The sequence below is a fragment of the Ictalurus furcatus genome, chromosome 5, assembly GCF_023375685.1.
Source record: "Ictalurus furcatus strain D&B chromosome 5, Billie_1.0, whole genome shotgun sequence".
NCBI lineage: Eukaryota > Metazoa > Chordata > Actinopteri > Siluriformes > Ictaluridae > Ictalurus > Ictalurus furcatus.
In genome coordinates this window covers 23436053-23457423 of record NC_071259.1, presented here as the reverse complement: position 1 = coordinate 23457423, position 21371 = coordinate 23436053, and the positions used below count along the sequence as shown (strand labels likewise).

Below are 21371 nucleotides of genomic sequence, written 5' to 3'. Positions count from 1 at the left end.
ATTAGTTGTTATTGTTGTTGCTAATAGTTGTTGCTTGGCAACAGTTTGCACACATATCATTTTTTGTTGTTTTTATTTAGTTATGGTCAATATTTAGACAAAAACATACCACATTATTATCATTGTCTTGACATGTATAGTTCATTACACAGTCGCCTTCATCAGTACAGTTTTACAGTACATTATCTGCGTATGGGTAATATACTGAAAATATTTATACTGCTTTTGAGTGGGTTTTAGTAAGTAATAAGCACAGCACACCATTTCAGATAGAGGCAACCAGAGCTTACTGATACTATACATATACATTATATATTTGACTGTCTTATGCCAAGATTTTTGTACAGTAGTAAACAATAACATTTAAAAACAGCACTTAATGGAACATTAGATTTGATAGATAAACAGTAGATATTATGGGGCTTCAGTGAGGTGTACAAATCTAAAATAATAAAATGTATACAGGAATTTATATTAACCTTTATTTATTTGGCATATGCCAATTTTATGCAAAGAGACCTACAAGCGAGAAATAAATTTAATCGAAACATTTATCTGAACATGCAATGATTCTAGCTAAAGATAAAGCTAACTGTTGTGAAACTCTTCATTTATTCTTTCGTCTTCAGGTCAGGGTTGTAGATCCAGAGCATATCTCAGGAATACTGGGTGTGAGGCGGAAATACACCCTGGATGGGACACAAGTCCATCAAAAGACACACACACACACACACACACTTATTCACACAATTTAGAGTAGCCAATCCACCTACTGGCATGTTTTTTTTAAAAGTGGAGGAAACCGGTAAAACTGGAGAAACCTCACATGAACACAGGGAGAACATTTAAAACTCCCCACAGACAGTAACCTGATATCAGCATCAAATCGAGAATCCTGGAGCTTTGAGGCAGCAACACCACTGTGCCGGTTTGAATTTTAAAATTCAGATATATACAACCCCTCCCTTCAGTGTTCCATCCAAATCTACAACCCAAAACACATGCACAAACTTTGCTTAGGCTACAGGTTCACAATCCTTGTCCTGGTGTACCCCTTATCCTGAACATTTTTGTGTTTTTCTTGCTACCAACATACCTAATACACTTAATAATCAAACTAACACCCTTCCTGCATTGATGTGGGTGTGTTAGAGCAAGGAAAACACTAAATTGTGCAGGACAGGAGGGAGTACTCTAGGACCAAGGTTGCAAATCTGTGGCCTGTGCCAGAATACATGAATGTAGGAGAAGTAGCAGCGGTGAGAACAAATGGCGTTAGGACATAGATCTTCCTGACCCCAAATAATTAAACATTCCCCTTTCCCAATAATTCATAGCTAAGCTTAATCGATTGCACTGTTTTTGCTCCTTCCTTCCTATTTTAGCAACAACACTCAATGTATCTAAAGCAACATCACAGGAAAGAGGTGCATGGCAAAACCACAATGACATGGGCACATCTAACACTGTCAGATTAATGCCTGCCAATGCTGGGCAAAGGACATTGCCAGGACATGATAAAGGCCTATGCCATGTCCCAGAGTACAGATGGTGAAGATCACGCCACACAATGCTACTTTAAACACACACACACACACGCGCGCATAGCAGGACAATGGACGTCTCTGATCAGTGTTATCACATGTAGGCAATCACATGTTCCAGCTGGGTCTCACAATGCAGCACTTACAGTGAAAGTTGGATGCAGCAAGAGAGAGAGAGAAAGAGAGAGAGAGAGATTCACATAACAACACACATTCACACACTACTCAGACATTCCTGACACTCAAATATAAGATTCTCCATTTCACCAGATTTCATCAATTTTACATTGAAGTGCATGTACTTTAACATACACCACAAAATTCATTCATGTTTTCAGACACGTGACCGTATACACATGTGATCTTGGGTAGCACTGGGAAGCCAGAGGCACTTAGGTGAAAAAATTTGCTTTACTGGGGTGATATTCTGAAGCATCAATCTTACAGGGTAAGATCTTACAGTGCTCTTGAAACAAACAAGAAAAACAACATTAGATGAACACTTACTTAAAAAACCCTCTTAAACAGGTCAGCACATGACATTATGTAACCGTATGAAATAGTTTTTTATTGGTCAGCAAGAAGTGAGATGGAAATGACTGTTATGACAAGGAAAATTGAAAATTAATTAAACAAACTGTGAAAGTATTAAATGAATAGTAAATGTAGGAGTGTAAAATTAGGAGGGTAAATATAAAACTACACCCCAGTTTATACTACACTAGTTTCTGTAGTCTGTGAATACTGGTTCTGACACATTTAGTTGATTCTGTTTCCCAAAATATAATGCAACTAGTAGCCTAATTTAAATTCAGTTTAATTCAGTTTTATTTGTACTGTGATTTTAATGGAGATTTGCATGAATTTATAAATTCAGGATAGAAATTTTACATTTATTAATTTATCCCTAATGAACAAGCCAGAGCTGACAGTGACAAGGAAAATTAATTGAGATGATATGATTAAGAAACCTTAAGAAGAACCAGACTCAAATGGGAACCCATCCTCATCTGGGTGACAACAAATTATAAATAATTATAACATAATCATAAATAATTCCCTTCTATAACTGTGTACTACATGGTGAAAAAGTGCATTTGTGTAACCAGGAAATTCATTACAGTTTTCACATGAAGTCTATTTTGTGAAGTCAACAACTGTTCACTGATGGAGGCTTGACTGCAAAACAATTTTGTGGCAATTGAAGTCCTAAAGCTATTATGCAGCAACTGTAGTCCTAAGTCATTGTCACAAAACTGTTCGAATCAATTTCAGTCCAAAGCCATCTTCAAGGTTTTAAAGTGGTACCATCCAAGTAATCTCACTGATTTTTAAATGACTGCAACACTGAACAAGATCGTTTGTAAATTCATGTTAATGAACATGGTCTTTGTCTTGTGATCTTCGTATCTGTTAAAAAACACTGATCAGAACACACTTCAAATCACAACCAGATGTGAACCTTTCTGATAAGGTTTAAAAAAAATCAATAGTGCACTTCCTATTCAAATCTGGTTTTGTATCTGTTTAGAACACATTATTATGTTCAATCTGAATAATGTGCTCATATTCGACTACATTTCTCATTAAGCATGTCCAGAATGTCCAGAATGGATAGAATGAGCAATAATGTAACCAACAAAAAGTGAAAAACACAACTCAGTAGTGCTGTCTAAACAGCAAAGAACTGGCATAAACAGTATACAGCGGTATTAATTCTGGTTCTGGTAAATAGAAACAGATGGAGGGGATAATCATCAGATAGTATAAGCCAAACAAGAGCTGACAAACAATCCTCAACATTGTGAGGGCAAATATGGCAGAACCTTCTTGACAATTTGCTGTTTGGGCGAGTTGGGCATGGGTTGCATCATTCCCAAGCTATCACTATAACGGGCACTGTTGTGGAAGTTTTTTTTAAGGAACCCATAAATTTAGATGCATGAAATATACAATTCTATGATGCTATACATAACTTGACCTTAATGAAGAAAATATTATATTACACGGACTATGTTTGGGTAATTTAACCACAAATAAAGCAAATTACTGAAAGTTTGAGACAACAAAGAGAAAAAAAGAAAAAAAAAGATTAGGAAAAAAAAGTGATAAACAAAACTCAGCACATATTATTAGGAGCATTAGGGCATGAGAAGGGGTTTTTACTGTTTTCCAAAAACATAGATGTATCAGTCTCAGCTGCCCAAAATCAATATGACCCATGAACAGTACACTGCTAAGTAGCAACTGGGAACTTTGATCAGGCATTGACTTTTCAGTCTACTCCATACAGCTCTGATGAAAATGTCTTTTTTTTTCTCTGATAATCATGCCCTGTGTGTACTGGTGGAAATAGAAAGAAAAAAAACAGCATCTCTTTCAAACCTAGACATACTGGTACCTTAAAACATACAGTGCACTCATTGAATTCATAATGTCAGCAGAGCAACAAGATATCCTGTTTAGCCTGTTCCAGGGAGTCGGAGCTCTTAACTCCCGAGTGTGAAAATTGTCTTTTTGGCATCTTCAAGCCCCAATCAGGAGTCACTACAGCTTCTGTGCTGAGTTTAGATACTCCAACAACAGGTTCTTTCAATATGAATGTGATGCTAATGGCAGTTGGAAAGACATACTGTAGCCGTATGTGATTTTGTTGTTGTTTTTTTTGTTGCTGTTCAGACCTATATTAAGGCCTTCATCAAGTATTATATACAAATGGATGACAAATTAAAGGAAAAACACTGGCTGTGTCATGCTGTGTGAGGCGTTTTGCTGGAGTAGATTGGGTCCACTTGGCCTCTTAGAGGGATAGATCATTCCGAATCCATACAAAGTTATATCCTTCCAGTACCAGTCCAGAAACTTGTGCAGACTACAGTATGCCATTAATGCATCTTACTAAGGCACTTTATTTTGGTTTTGAAAATTTTGTCACTTTGTACACTACCCAAAAATTGGTGTCACAGTCAATCTATGATGGCAAGATGATAGAGTAATCAATGAACTATCAATTTCTTCTGCATAATAACATTATAAATACAAGTTAGCCCAATATCTGTTGTTTCACAGGTCAAGTTGAATTTGGTCCCACTAGTGGTACAACCAGACTGATAGTACCGTCACATTTTCTTTTTTCTTTTTCTTTTTTGCATAATCATCTCATTTACACAATCACATGTGAAAAGCATGTTATTATTTTTTTCAAATGGGGTTAAGTGAAATAATATTTACAGGCTCCAAAAAAATTTTTTTAAATTGAGAAGTGACATCATGCCTCAATGTTTCTGCAGTTTCTAACTGTGAACAGTTTAATCGGAAGAATTAAGCTCAGGTAAAGAGCCATTAGAGTGAAACTAAACACCCTCACCAGTTTCTACGTCATGCTTGCTCAGCTTCAACCATAAAGGGCAGGAGTCCAGCACAGTTTAGTGATTCGACACTTGATTTATCCTGATTCCAAACTGAGCTAGATTCCAATCCATCATAATCCGAGTGGAGTTGGATACTAATGGTCTATAAAATGTGACTGCTTCTGCTGATATAGTACACCAAGAGGGCCATTTGTGTTTGTGTGTGTGTGTAAAAGGGGGGGTAGCTAGTTTTCAGGCGTTCATTGTGTTGGACTCTGAAGTACACATGAGCCTGACCAAAATACCACCGATTCTGCACTCAAAGATTAACATATATGAAGTACACAGGAGGGAGTTGGTGTCAAGTCAAGTTTATCAGTAAGTATTTGAGTGTGTGCGCGTGTGAGAGAGAGAGAATTTATGAGCATGTGGGAGAACTTAAAATACATGTGTGTATATATATATATATATATATATATATATATATATATATATATATATATGTATGTATGTATGTATACATACACAAATATACACAAATTGATCAGCATGGATGCGTAACTGATATATATGTGTACCTGACACTTCATATATTATACTATACCTTATATCTTACTATATGATCTCTAATCAATGTGCATAAGTTGGTCCTTGTTTTCCTATCTCCTGCCATCATGGGTGCTATAGTGCACATTCAGGAAGTGTCCCACCCGTCTGAGACATGCAGAAATTTTTCGTGGGACCTATATACTGTAGCTGAGGGTCTGACTGAGACTCCGTGCTATAAGAGCCCCATTGTTCAATCCAGAGAGAGGCGAACTGGGCTGCTGCCTAAAACCACATGGAAACGCGCACACACAAGTGCCAGTGTTATGTGCCTCACATTACTTAACTGACCAAATCTAGGTAGGTACCACGTAGGTACAGAGAGAGTGGGACAGAGAAATGAATGAGCTGGTTATGACGTGATACCAGTGAGGATTAGCATAATAACGGTAATAACTGTAGCGTGTTATTGATTATAGGCATGTACACTGTTACCTGACAACTTTCACAAAAACATCATTACAGAAATGCTCGATCTCACGCATGTCAGAAAGCTTACTGAGGCACAAAACACACTGAGATATCAATTTTCACTTTTTAATCGAAACAGTATGAACATCCAAAAAGAAAAAGGAAAAAAACACTGCAATTAAATAAAATGACTTAGACAGCAGACAGTAAAGTGAGGACCTGGCGTATAGACTAAGCATAAAAAAAAGGCATCGTTGCAAACTGTTGCTGTGTCTCAAACCATTTTACATTAAACATTTTTTGTCAGTCAGTGCACATATTAAAGCAAGCACCGCATAACACACACCCCTTAATTACGCAGCAAAAAGAGTCACTTCTTGTCCAGTGAACCTGAGGTTAAAGCACAAGTCTGGTAGCCAGACCACATGATGTAAAAGGCTGATGAGACCGAGTGTCTCTAAGCTTCTTAAATGTTTTCCAGATTGAACAGAATTTCCAAAAATGACCCTGGTTGAAAAACTTTAAGCAGCATTCACACTGGCATTATGCTGTGGAGTAAAGTAAATATGAAGTAATTACTGCTGAAAAGGGAGGCTGTTAAAAACAACCACGTCAATTTGAATTCACATTAATGAACTGCAAGAGTTGAACATAGAAAATACCCGAGCCGTTAGCCATTCCATTAATGTTCTGTCAAAGTTTTATATGTCAGGATTAAAGCTACTAGTTAAACCAAAATATGAAAGATATTATGCAGGCCCAATTTGTCCTGACATCTGATCTGCTTGGGAACGTTTACAACATGTTACAATCTCTTTATAAAATGCCTATAATCTGGTTATAAAATGCTTTTTATGTGTCATACTACTGCAGCACATTAATGTTTGTCATGCCACATGGAATTGATTGTGGATATAGACTCAAGTACTGCTGGTGTGTGTTCAAGCATGCTTTCGATACATAGAATGCAATAAAAAAAGAGAGAAAGTTAAAGGCTGGTGAGTTATGGCCATTTTTGGTGTTATTTACATATGTACTATTTCGCGTTTCTGTACTTTACCTCATATCTCCCCGTTATTTTAAAAGATATTTTAGTTTTTGTTTTTTTTTAACTGGCTGTTAATGTGTTTGCTCATTAGGTCTGCATAACAACCCAGATGTGTTGTAAGTATATGTGACACATTCAAATTCTTCCTCCTCCTTTACTTCCTGTCTGAATCTTTGGCAGCGGTGGGGGTTATGGGGAGGGTTTTTTGTTTGTTTGTTGGGGGGGGGGGGGGAGGTTAGGGTGATGGGGGAAGTGTCCAAATCAATGGTTCTAGGGATAGGGTAAGGCAGGATGCTGCCCTAATAGTCCTGGATGATTAGAGTGCTCCTGGCTTGCTTATTTAATGACAGGAAATGACATCAGTTCAGTAGTTCAGAATTTCCAGAACTTCTTCTTTTTCTTCTTTTCTTCCTGTCGTGCCACCTTCCTTTTCAGGGGCTAAAAAGAGCAACAACATCAGACAGACTTTAGTTTGAGCAAATGACACACACCTACTATCAACACACACACACACACACACGAACTTCCCCACATCCCCTTACCTTGACAGAATTATGCGAGAATTCAAGATTAATCGGGGTGGGGTGGGGGGGAGGGGTTGGGAATAAGAGGAGGACATGATTACTGTAAAGTTTTGGACATTGATCATCTAGGGTAATTAATGTCTTGATATCAATATTATATTAATGTTATTGGCATTAAATCCACATTTATCTTTGTTGTTGAATTATTGTTAGTAACACAAATGTCTTGTATAAGTTGATGACACTTTATGTTGCCACTCCAAGTGCCCTGGGTTCGCTCTCTCTCTCTCTCTCTCTCTCTCTCTCTCTCTCTCTCTCTCTCTCTCTCTCTCTTTTTACACAAAACAGGCTAATGGCTGCAGTCTGGTGCATAATGACATTCTAATCACAGCACTTTGGGGAACACAATATGTCTGCTATTCAAGTGATTAAAGTTGTGAGAACCCTGTTGTTAGGCAGCTGATGAAAATGGCTAACTAATGACAATTTACCTAGTTAACACATAGTCTTTACCATAGGCTTGTTTGTAAATTATTAAAAACAGACTACATATGATTAAGATTAGACTGTATTAAACATTAGATGTAGACATACAGAAGTAGAATACCACAAGTGGACTGTGTGTGTGTGTGTGTGTGTGTGTGTGTTTATATATATATATATATATATATATATATATATATATATATATATATATATATATATATATATATATATATATATAATCTTCCCATAATAGTGAAAATGGTATAGGGCAACATTGGAGTTGCAGCATAGTGTCACATCATTTTATCCGTATTAGAATTATAAGTGGGTTATATTAATAAATAATTGATCAACGCTTGGTGATATTACAGAGAATGAGAGGCCATGTTGTTTTTGAGGCTTTTGTTTCTTTCCAGTCCTACAACACAGAAAATCATTTAGTGTTAGCATGCAAATGTTTCCTTCTCCTTGTTTTGGGATTTTTGCTCCATTTTCCCAAACTATTTAGTCTCAGTTCAAGATTTAAGATTCAATTCCTACCCACTAACAAGTTCTCCCATATAAAATGACAGCTACCAGCCTGGGAGGGCAAAGGTTAACACGTGCTTCCTCTGCGACATACTATGCTATCTACACATGAGCTAATAATGGCTTGTAAAACTGTAAAGTTACTGTGTTAACTGTGTAATATCTGTCTGACTGATAGGGTTTTGATAGTACTGCAAAACAATGTATATAAATAACTTAATCTGCTTATTCATAGGCCCTGACTTATTTGTACTAGTATAAGGCTAAGTTTTGATGACGGCTACAAAGCACTACTAGAAGTCCCTCTAGATAAGGGTCTCTGCTAATGCCATAAATGTAAATATAAATGTAAACTCCTCCCACCCTGAGATTTATGTCCTATTTATGTCCTTTTGGACTCAATTCAAAATCAAAATTCCATGATGGTGGATAAATACTTATAACCATTGCACCACTTGCAAGTGCTATTCAATCCAAATGTTAACACAGCAACCACATGCATTTTCCACAAAACAGTGATGTAGCTATTGCACTTACGAGTATTGTCCCATCCTCCTGACCACCACGACTATCACTGCAATGATGATGACCACAGCGACCAGTGCACCAAACACAATGCCTACCACTTGACCCGTGCTCATACCTACAGAGAGAAAGAAAGAGAGAGAAAGAGATGTACACTTAATAACTAATGTTTACATGTGTATATGAGATTACAAAACACATTTGTAACTTCGCTCAGGATACTAGTATCTGCCAGGTGTTGTAAATGTAAGTCTGTGTCTCACCCTCTGAGTCCTCCACTTCCACCTCATCCCTCTCTGTTTCGATCCCTTGGTCAGCCTCTGCGTTTAATACTGTCTCTGTGATTGACAGCCCTGTTTTTGGAGCTTCAGTTTCACCTGCTACCTCAATAACTTCAGGTGTAGCTTCTGTAGCTGCAGCATCCTCTGCCTCCACAGTTGTTTCGGTGTTTTCGGCAGGAGCTTCCGTAACTCCTTCTGTTGCTTCTGCTTGCGCCGTCTGAGCTGTAGTATGAACTGATGGTGCTTCTGTTTCCTTCACAGGAACTTCAGTATGAACTGATGGTGTCTCTGCTTCCTTCACAGGAACTTCAGTATGAACTGATGGTGTCTCTGCTTCCACCACAGGAACTTTAGTATGAGCTGATGGTGTCTCTGCTTCCACCACAGGAACTTCAGTATGAGCTGATGATTTCTCTGCTTCCACCACAGCAGCTTCAGTAGCAGCTGGTGCTGGTGCTTCGGTGACAGGTTCCTCCACCTCCTTTAATGTCTCTGCAACCTCAGTGGGCCCAAAGGCCCCTGTCACTTGTGCCAGCGCCTCATCTGTGGGTACCACAATAGTACCTGTGCGAAAGCCAACCAATGTAGAAATGTTATGGCTTAAACAGCATTTTAACAAATGAATCATTTGGTATGAGGTTTACTTAATGTCACTCAAATGTTTTTATGATTAGATCTTCTAGGGGAAATTAATTAAGAGTATGCATAGTGGTTAAAGTGTGAAAATGGTTCATTTTTCTTTTTTCTTTCGTTCACTGTTTTAAATGTGGGGCTTATAATTGACAATTGACTGGAAAGTGTTACTGCATCATTATATATAATAACCTATCATGTTTCAGTACGCAAACAAAGGCCAAGAAACTCTACATTACCATAAAAAGGGGTGAATACATATTATCGGTGTTTTCAATTTGCATATTAGTCTAGATTTTTAATACTTAGTACTTTTATAATCAACTATAGATCTTGTTTTTGTCTGCTTCTCACACGCTCTTGCTTTGGTAGTTGGAGTGGTAGACTGAGGAGTCAAAATTTTCTGAAACAAACCGTCTCTGTTAAAATGACACAAAATACAGACACACACGCAAAATATCCTATCCACACCTCCAAGGCAAGGCCCCTCTTAAACCCCACCCTGACGAGCTCATATCCCGCCTGCGTCATCACTCATTCCAAACACGTCGGCTCACTTCCTTTAGATGCAGCTGGAAAGAAGCACGAGATCCTTGGGAGGAAATAAGTTCAGTTTTATCATTAAAACTTCGTACTCTTTAAAACTGAACTGGACTGCAAGTGTCTTCTCAGTATCTTTTACTAGCGCAGATGTTCTTAGCGTAAAAAAAAAAAAAAAGCCAGCTGGAGCCCATATGGGTGAGGGAACCACCCTTTACAATAACATCCCTGATCACCAGAGAACAATGCTATAACCTAGCGGTAGAGAATTTTTACCACAAAGTTTCAGAGCAGTACGAGCTACACTTTGTGGTAGTAATCAATGTGTAAATAATGGCATAATGATTGTACATCTCAAATTGTGTGTGTTACTGCTTTGAGCTGACGGACACTTTTGTGTCTACAAATCTGTGAACATGTGCAGGCATTATGCGCATAAATTTACCAGCATACTTGCATTGACACTTGAATAAGTGCACTGGGGTTAGTTTCATGTGAACTTAGCCAGAACTTACAGAAAACAAAAAAACAAAGAAGGTTATTTGTGATAACATTACACTGAATTTTGTCACACATTGACTTTTTCATGTTGTTTAACTAAGAAAAAAACATATAATCATAACTGCTACAACTTTTTTGACATACGTTCAACAAACTAATAGGTTATAAACAGTTTTTCAAAAATAACAATGTGTTGTCCTTAAATAAAAAACAAATGCTTATCACATTGCCACACATACCACTTAAGGGTGATAACAGTAACTCCACTTCACTTCATATCGGGTCGCACTGCACCCGCCCAATTCTGAATATTTTCCAATAACACCACACCTTGTCATGCTTTATAGCTCATAATACATTTCATCTCTTCTGACAACTAATCCTCAAGCTGCTGTATATTCAGTCCCTCAAGGATTTCATGATTTTGCAAAATATTAAATAAACGCTGCAATATTCTGAGGAAATTTCTTTAATTGTTTAATTTAGATTTTCTTCAGATTTGGTCGCATCATGTGACATCATCACAACACGCATTCAGCCAAAGCCCTCTTCGAGTTGTATGTTGAACATGAGTTCAGCTAAAAAGTCTAATTTACCAACAAACATCACTGCGAAAGACGTAAATTCAAGTAGTTTTCCGCAAAAAAAATCCCCACACACAAAAAACTGCACAAGTTGCATCGCAAATTTTGAAGGAGAAAATAAAGCCGTAGTAAAATCAATCCCAAAAATCCTGAACGGACTGACTTTTGCTTTAGTACAAGTTCCAGTTCTCGTCTGTTAAGTATACCATTTAAGAAGTTCCCACTCAACCAATCAGAATTTGCTAGACACACAACATAACAGATGTGCACACATTGCATATTGATGATGTGTTATGCCTACCCATGCCCCTACAGTCTTTGTAATAACTCAAACTAACATATAACCAGCCCATATGCTTTCACTGATGTTTACAACACATACAGTATTTCTAGTCCTGCCATGCCAAGATGGTACAAAGATGCTCCAATGAGTATGATTAGTGAATCCTCATCCAAAGCAATACTTCTCTTTGTAGATAGTAAGTTTAATTGTGTTGCCCTGTCACTGGGGAAACCCAGAACTGCAGAAAGATGTTTTTATACTGGCCTTTCCCCTTTTATTACTTTCACATGACAAACGAACAAGCGATGTCGTGCTGTTCTGATGACATTACAGATAACTCATTCATTTGGCGCAGGATTGCCATACATTGCAATCGGTCGGCATATATTCGATTTGATTTAAGTTCAACAACTTCACTGGGCACGTTTTTAGCTTTGGATGAAGTAATAAACTGACAAAATTAAAAGTAAGTTGAGATAGAATTTTGAGATTTTTCTGTGGCCTCCTTGGTGGCAATCTAAAGTCTTTCCCAATAGTTCCCTGATGTGCCGAGCTAACACCTGGAATCTTCTCTAGTACATAAACTGCATCTGAATCAATCCTAATCAATCAATCAAACAACGGGTAACATTCCAATAACCAAATGTATCACTACAGAATGACGCTTCGAATACACCAAACTATTTTTATGCAACATTGCATTGCTCCTCCGATGAATACTCTAGTTGGTTAGAATAGTAGGTTGTAATTTTAGATTTTTATAGCCTTTTACAGTAAACGTGGGTCTTTTTTTAGTCTCAGATAATAGAGTATAGTAAACTGAATGCACGAAACCAACTTCAACGTCAGACTGCTCTAGGACATGATGTCATTTTGTTCTTTCTCCCTTCCCTTTTTTTTAAAAAGGTCTTCCATTGTGTTGCCATGGCTTTTGGGCCGGAGAGGGCATTTGTGCTATCTTTATCACTGCAGGCCACGCATGCTATAAGGCATTTAGTCAAAATCACCATTAGCAGCAGACTGGTACAAAAACACACACAGACATGGCTAGGAGGGGGTGGTCCCTGAGAAGAGAACTTTGTGTCCTGTTGGTTCACAGAGAGAGAGAGAGGAGAGAGAGAGAGAGAGAGAGAGAGAGAGAGAGAGAGAAAGAGGATGATGGAAGAGTTGTGTGTGTGTGTGTGTGTGTGTACTTTATGCCTTACAGACATTGTTAACAATTGCCTCATTATGTCGTGGTCTCAACAATTAGCCTTAAGTATGGTTTCCTTCCCCTGCAACAACTTCTACACACACAGGCATGCTTGTACACACACACACACACACATATTTACACACACAGAGAAAAATGGCAAGGAGTGTTCTCTCGCTCTCGTCCATGCTTTTGCAGTTGAGTCTAGCTGAGGATACTTGTGCCTCATCTTTTTGTGTTTTTTTTCTATCAAGACTTTAAAAAAAAAAAAAAACCACACCCATCAGCTTTGTGCAAATTTCAACAAATTGTCAATGTGTGTTTTCTGTGTGTGTGTGTGTGTGTGTGTGTGTGTGTTAATTGATTGAAAAACCAAAACAATTTCTGCATTTTGGTCAATGAGCGTTGAATATAAATGTGCTGTATAATTAAAATGTACTGTACTACTCCCCCTACTCCCCTACACACACACACACACACACACACACAGCATATAAGCTCTTACACGCAGATTTGGTGAGTTGGGTTCTAGGCGTGGCAGCACAGCTGCAGGACATGGATAGCAGAAGCAGCTTTAGGAGTATGAGTGGTTAGAAGCAGAGACACAGAGGAGACAGAGTAGCACTGGTGCACGAGGCTGGCAGGGTGTAGAAATAGCAGGGCTGTGTAACAGAGTTAACAGGGTATAGGGTTCCTTTATGGCCTCAAGCCACAGGATATTATCTGCCATCGGGTGTATGGGATAATGGAGAGTGTGTGTGGGTGTGTGTGGGTGTGTGTGGGTGTGTGTGATTGAAAATCATCATGCCCAACCTACAAAATGAGTAACTATGACCAAGACTGAAAATTTCTCTAAAGCTAAAAGAAAAAGTACCATAAAAGGGAAAAGAAAGACTGCGCAGAGGGGTGGGATGGAGCGGGATCAAGCAGGAGAGAGAGAGAGAGAGAGAGAGAGAGAGAGAGAGAGAGAGAGAGAGAGAGAGAGACTGACCCAGAGACAGAGAAAGAGAACGCGAGAGACAGAGACACCATCACATCCATCACCATATCACAATCAGCTTCCACTGCACATTATGATGATTGGGGAGCATGGAGGGGTGTTAGGTGAGGGTGATGAAGATGTTGTCGTTTCAATCAGAGCTGTGTGCACGAGGGGAGTGTGAAACTGGAATGTTCTTGGTGCTAGGGAGGCCCAGAAACTCTCATAACATTGTACATACTCCTACACACACATTAGAGTATTAGAGTAGAGCCAGCCAAAAGATGATACAGTGGTGTGAATGTTGTTCTTATCACACAAGCCTTCCTTCATTCCTTCATGTCCAGAGAGAGACTGGTGCAATGATGAGTCATCTAAATGTTATTACATATGCAGATCTATGGAAGTGTTAATAAGTTCAGCCACTTTCTGCTCTATATACACAGCCCCAAAGAGTTTAGACTATAGTAGGAAAGAGAGAGAGAGAGAGAGAGAGAGAGAGAGACATCTCTGCCATTGTCACTGACATTTTCCTGAAAAATGTACAACTCAACTCCAGTTATAAAAGTATTTGAATGACAGGCATCCTCCAAAATATACCACATGTATGCTATCATTCAGGTCCTCTAGTCTAGCATCCTGGTTGCCACTTTGACAGCTGCAAACATAGACTCAGGCTTGAAAATATGTCTCAGGATAAGGTTAGGAATAGGAATTGACTTAGTGTTTCTATCTTTTCTTACAACTTGTCTTGAAATCCAACCACATTGCTTTCATCTGTTCAAATTTGTCTGAATTTCTCATGAGATCAGGAAACAAGTTCATGGCTACATATATCTGTTATATACAACACTAGACAGCTTTTTTGATCACGTACTCATCTGAATGTACAGTACTGTGCAAAAGTTTTAGGCAGCCAATTTTTTAGTACAAACTTATATAGATTTAGTTATAGTTATAGATTTTTTAGATGCTCAACAAAACTTACCAGCTAATATCCTTGTAAAACTGCACAAATTGTACCAGAGACTAGTATTTTTATTTTAAAAATTTTGTCACACCAAAGATTGATTTTGTTTCATTTACTACAGCTTACTGCTCTTTACGGTATTTTTTAAAATGTAGAAATATTTAATTTCATTATATTGAAGCCATCTTTGCTCTACAGCATTTCTTTGCATGTTCCTAAATCTTTTGCACAGTACTGTACTTTTTTTTTAACCAAACACATGTCCAAACACACGTCATTGGGGTGGAACCCTCAGAGGTATGCTTCGTACTTTTAGCTGTGGGACAACACTGAGGTGCATAATTGTTTCCGAGAACATTTACACTGTATGTTAGAGAATATATAAATGTACCTGTACAGCATATCGTTTTTCTGACAGTGAAAAAACATGATAATTCGTGAAAGTAGACATAGTGCCTCATGGTTGGAACAAATATCTGTGCACACGCCTGTGCTAAATATTCATTGCTAAAGGCTTAATATTAATGATCAGTAACCACAGTTATTATACGTATACACGTTAACAGTCTAGAACACGTTTTTACTTTTTTAATGACGTTTTATTTACTAAATTAAAAAGCTATGCCTTTTTTTTTTGTCTAACACAGCTTTCAAAAATCTCTAATTATCTGTAAAATATCTATTACATATCCACTAAAGATAATATTATTAGCATTAATCGCAGATCATTGTTTCTTCTCACATTATAAAACTTTAATAAATATAAATGGAATCGTCATAATGTTATGGTTGATCATCGTTAATGGATTTATTACCACTTTTATGGGGGTTAGTTACAGATAAGTACAAGTGACTCATTGCCAGGTCTGACAGCTTTGTTTAACACACCTCCTTAAGTGTCATGCAGTTGAAATGAGGGGAGAAGCGGAGTGTGTTGCAAGACAGCTTTTTAGCTAGAGTTTGTTTATCCTGCCGGGTTCGTGGGATTGTAACAGGCACTTGATGTGTCACTAAAGGTTGCATTTTAAAAATAACACGTACACAAGACCCTGCGGGGGTGAAAGCTTGATACCCCGCCAAAGAAGGTGACATGTAGGAGTGGAGTGTGCAAGAGATGTAAGGCGGGGGTACCCGCCCTGAATGGGCATAATTTGAGTCTCTCTCTCTCTCTCTCTCTCTCTCTCTCTCTCTCTCTCACTCTCACTCTCACGCTTCATAGCTTGAGACGAAAAGTCTAACCAGCCTGTTGACTGAACACCGAATGCTATTCTTAAATATAGGGCCAGATCTATTTATATGCTCACATGACCCTGCCCAGGCTGAGAGAAAAGAAAGAGAGATCTCCCTGTAAAAACTGAGCCAAGACACATGGCACCATTACATCATATTCTTAAAAGTGCCTCAAATGAGAGAGAGAGAGAGAGAGAGAGAGAGAGAGAGAGAGAGTTTAACAGTACATGACATAATCTGTGGCTGTACCACATCTACCAAGTTTAAAGCAATTACTTGAAATTTCCAATACTCTCGAATGGATTAAAAAATGGCAACGAAGTAAGAAAGTGATTTTTAAAATACACAGATTCCATTAAAAAAATTTTAGTAGGAAAACTTTTTGTCAAACTGCTGAACAAGACAATATCTTGCCATTCTTAGAGAATGTCTGAGTCAAAGAAAGAGAGCTGGAGAGGTTCCTGAGCTGAAGACTTAACTAAGAAGAAGAAGAAGAAGAAGAAGAAGAAGAAGAAGAGGAAGCTTTCACATGTAGGAGTAAAGGAGCTCCTGAGTAGGACAGATGAAAAAGGAAAATAACATAAAAGTCAAAGAATGAATGATGAATGAACAAATGATAGAACGTGTACTCTGTGTGTGTGTGTGTGTGTGTGTGTGTGTGTGTGTGTGCGTGCATTGACTTACTTGCATGTGTGATGGTACAAAAAGACCCAACTAGGGCAAACAGCAGCAGCAGTTCAAACTTCATGATGTCTTCAGATTTCTGAATGAAACTCACTGAATGCTCTTGGAACTCCTGAGACTGGTCTCAGAGGCAGACGTTATCTCACACACAGTGGAGATGAATAGAGAGAGAGAGAGAAAGAGAGAGAGGGAGGGAGCAGGAGCAGCACACACACAGCTCTGAGAGACACTGGAAAAAAAGTCAAAGAGAAAGAGAGTGTGTGAGGAACAGTGTGTGTGTTTAGAGGATGGAAATGGGGGTTGGGCACACGTGTTAGGTGGTCCTGCCCCTTGTGCCTTCTTTAACTTAGTAAGTGAGACGCTCTCACACTCCCTTGCCTCTCAGTTCACACCATATTCCCACAATGACATGGACAAGCAACGAATATAGGTGCAGTTTAGACACACTACCGGTCAAAAGTTTGGAGACACTTGACTGAAATGTTTCTCATGATCTTAAAAATATTTTGATCTGATGATTAAATGTTCGAAATCGGTGTTGTAGACAAAAAATATAATTGTGCCAACATGTTTATTTATTCCATTAGAAAACTACCATTTTATTTACAAAAAAAATATTTTTTAATGGATGACTTGGAGCGAAATATTCCAAAAAGCAGCCAATAAGTGTCCAGCATAGGTGGGAACTCCTTTAATACTGTTTAAAATGCATCTCAGGGGGATTCCTCAAGAAATTAATTGAGAAAATGCCAAGAATACATTTCTGGAAATTCTAGGCAAAAAGGGTGTCTACTTTGAAGATGGTAAAATATTAAATTAATTAGATATTTTTTTTCTCACAACATAATTCCCATAGCTCCATTTGTGTTATTCCAAAGTTTTGATGACTTTATCATTATTCTAAAATTAAAACATAATGAGTGCATCTATATATATATATATATATATATATATATATATATATATATATATATATATATATATATATATATATATATATTATTGATAGATAGATAGATAGATAGATAGATAGATAGAACATTAAGCATATACGAACCACACACTTTAGAGGTATTGTTGCTTTGGTACATTGTATTTGATGTTGTTTTAGGGTTGTGTCTCTGTGTGTGTGTGTGTGTGTGTGTGTGTGTGTGTGTGTGTGTGTGTGTGTTGGGGGGGGGGGGGGTGTTAAGCTAGGGTTACATACAACAGAGCATCAACAGCGCCACCTACTGACTATCCAGTGTAAGATTCAGTCGGTTTGGGTCAGGCAACTCAACTCTAAATTTATTTGGTGCTGATCCGTTAGATCTTTGCATACACTCATACGCTCAACACATTTGTCTAATTATTCTTGTGAGGACCTTCTATGAACATAATGATTAACACAGCTAATTAATGTTAATTAACACCTAGAGCTAACCCCAAGGTTAACTGAAGTAAACAAAAGGAAATATTGCTGCTCTTCTAGCTTATTTTTTCTTTCTTTTTAATTGTCAGATACTCCTATCCATTTAGTTTATGAATTTGGTCCCCAGCAAGTTCTAAAATCATGAGAGCTGCCTGAGCCCCCAATCCCCCACACCCCCCACCCCCAACTGATGATTTTATTAGAAAATGAAAGGTGAGCAAATGTTTTTGGTAATTTCAGATGTAGAAGGATATTACAAAGGAAAAGTGTCTTCCAGGGGTAAATGCACGCATACACACCACACACAAAAGGCCATTCGTCACAGCATGACATCACAGCTCAATTCCAGTGTTATTCAGATGAACTGTTCATGGGCCATTGCCTCATTTCCTCATTCATCCACACCTATTTAAATCCATCCGACCTACAGGGGGGCTTTGTGACTTTGTTAGAATGAAGAATAAACATAGAACGTCTGGTCTATTCTCCATAAAACCCCTAAACCCCATTCAAACGTCATGAACAGATATCTACATTATAATGTGCTTGAACTGTTTTCGTTGTCTTTTACCATAAGCCTTAAACAAACAAAATTGACTGTTTCTATTTGGATTGTATGCTATTGTGTTGTATGTATATACTGTATGAATACAATGTTCATATACATCAGATTTCTTTTTTCTTCTTCTTTTTTTTTAAAGAAAAATTATCTGTGGGATGATCAAAATCCCACTGTCTTATGTCACTAAGACTTAAATGGCATCTCTTTTGAATATCTGACAATGTTTCTTTCTTGCAATAGTTAAGGGAACTTAAACTACTGCAAGCAATCATTATCCAGTTCTACACAGCTATTATTAAATCCATTTTATTGACATCTGAAACTGTCTGGTTTGGAACTGCTTCAGCACAAGCCAAGGACAAAGTGAAAAGATTGCTGGGTGCAGCTTTCCAGCCATCTATCCAGGACTTGTATCCAGACAACATAAGGAAATAAGCATAGAAGATCATAACCGACTCTATAACACCATCTATAAACAAAATCTATACATTACCACAACAGCTTTAATCTAACCTAACCTAACCGTATATGACACTTTCTTAATTTTCCTACATTTAGCAACTTGAACATTATATCATGGTGTGTATTTTCTACTGTCAGATACTGTGCTGTTTCTGTATGTAGTCAAATACCTAGTACAATTTAGAGTAAACAGCACTAATGTACACAAAACGAGATACATAAAGACATGGTTTGCCAAGGTTGGTGTGAAAGAACTCGAGTGGCCTGCACAGAGCCCTGACATCAACCCAACTGAACACTTTTGGGATGAATTGGAACGCTGACTGTGCACCAGGCCTCCTCATCTAACATGAATACCTGACCTCACTAATGCTCTTATGACTGAGTGAGCACAAATCCCCACAGCCACACTCCAAAATCCAATAGAAAGCCTTCCCAGAAGAATGGAGGTTATAATAGCAGCAAAGGGAGGACTAAATCTGGGATGGGAAGTGCAACAAGCACGTATGGGTGTGATGGTCAGGTTTCAGTAAACTTTTGTCATATAAACATTTGGGGCAGCTGTGGTTCAGGTGGTAGAGCAGGTAGCGCGGTTTGTCTGCTAATGGTAGGGTTGGCGGTTTGATTCCTGGACCACATGACTCCACATACTGAAGTGTCCTTGGGCAAGACACTGAGCCCCAAGTTGCACCTGATGGCAAGTTAGCGCCTTGCATGGTAGCTCTGCTACCATTGGTGTGTGAGTGTGTGTGTGTGAATGGGTGAATGAGACACAGTGTGCTCCTGATGGCAAGTTAGCGCCTTGCATGGTAGCTCTGCTACCATTGGTGTGTGAGTGTGTGTGTGTGAATGGGTGAATGAGACACAGTGTAAAGTGCTTTGGATAAAAGTGCTATATAAGTGTGCCATTTACCATTTAAACATATAGTATTATCATACTGAGTACTGACTTCATAGATTTCCACCATATTAGAGATATGTTTATAGCTACCTATTCCATTTGGTGTCCTGTGGCTCTGCCATGACAGCTGATTGAGTGCAAATATATTGTATATGTAAATGAAATCTCAGTATCAGTACACCAAATACAAACATCATTATAGAACAGTAATTTCAAACATAGAAACACAGTTTGCATATTACACATTATTGTACATTTTTATTCCATATGTCTGGGCAATATTGGGTGGATGACTTACGTGACCGCACTTGCTCACTTCTTCACATTTTCCTGCAGGGTTTCAGTAACAGCTGGTCTGAGAACCTCTTTGTAAGTGGAGGTCCAATTCCAATGAAAATCCTGTCGCTAAAATGGCAGGGGGAAATGAATGGCCTTAAAGGTATACCATATTAAGATTTTTTAAAATCAATATTCCTATTCCATTATCTATCTATCTATCTATCTATCTATCTATTGCAAATCTTTGTTTGTAGCAAAAACAGACATAAAGAGGTAAAATACTACAATCCGACCAATAATATGCAACAGCAGTAGATCGATGCAACATGGACATCTGCAGAATATGCGTGGATGCATTCCTATTTCTATGTCAAGCATGCCATGCCATTGATATATTATGCTAATGCATCAATGGTTTGTATGGAGTAATGGTTTGTAATGGAAAGAATATGTGTCAAAGGAATGTTCCAGCACTTTTTTTCCCCAGATTAATGTCTATCTACCACTGTCACTAGCCACGGCTCCTCTGAACAGAGAAGAGCCAGTTAAGGTGTTTTTGGACACCTTACAATGATGCCCAATCTCACTGGAGCCCAATCTCTCTGTGTCGAACATGTCCCACTGGAGGAGACCCAGGGACAGACCCAGGGACAGACCCAGGGACTTGCTGGAGAGAACATATCTCACAGTTGCCTTGGGAAAGTCTGGGAATCCCCCAGGAAGGGCTGGAAGCTGTAAGTTGGTATAGAAAAATCTGGGCTGACCTTCTCCTGTTTCCATCGAGACCCACACCAGGAAAAGCAGAAGTAAAATGAATGAATGAATAAATGAACAATTCTAATTCTCTGCAATGCAAA

At 38.2% G+C, this 21371-nt stretch overlaps 1 protein-coding gene across 2 annotated transcripts; it reads right to left on the bottom strand.

The window, feature by feature from the left end:
* Positions 1 to 6023: 6023 nt before the first annotated feature.
* On the bottom strand, positions 6024 to 17159 carry si:ch211-156j16.1 (uncharacterized protein LOC564557 homolog). Of its 2 annotated transcripts, XM_053625337.1 has the most exons (5): positions 16900 to 17159; positions 9286 to 9867; positions 9035 to 9140; positions 8339 to 8387; positions 6024 to 7397 (listed from the first exon to the last, which is right to left on the bottom strand). In XM_053625337.1, exons 1-5 carry the CDS (start codon positions 16961 to 16963, stop codon positions 7332 to 7334), a joined length of 867 nt encoding a protein of 288 aa, XP_053481312.1. In that variant the 5' UTR covers positions 16964 to 17159; the 3' UTR covers positions 6024 to 7331. The 2 variants fall into 2 exon arrangements, with proteins under 2 accessions (XP_053481312.1, XP_053481313.1); XM_053625338.1 differs by lacking the exon at positions 8339 to 8387 and having other exon boundaries at positions 16900 to 17157.
* Between the last annotated feature and the right edge of the window lie 4212 nt (positions 17160 to 21371).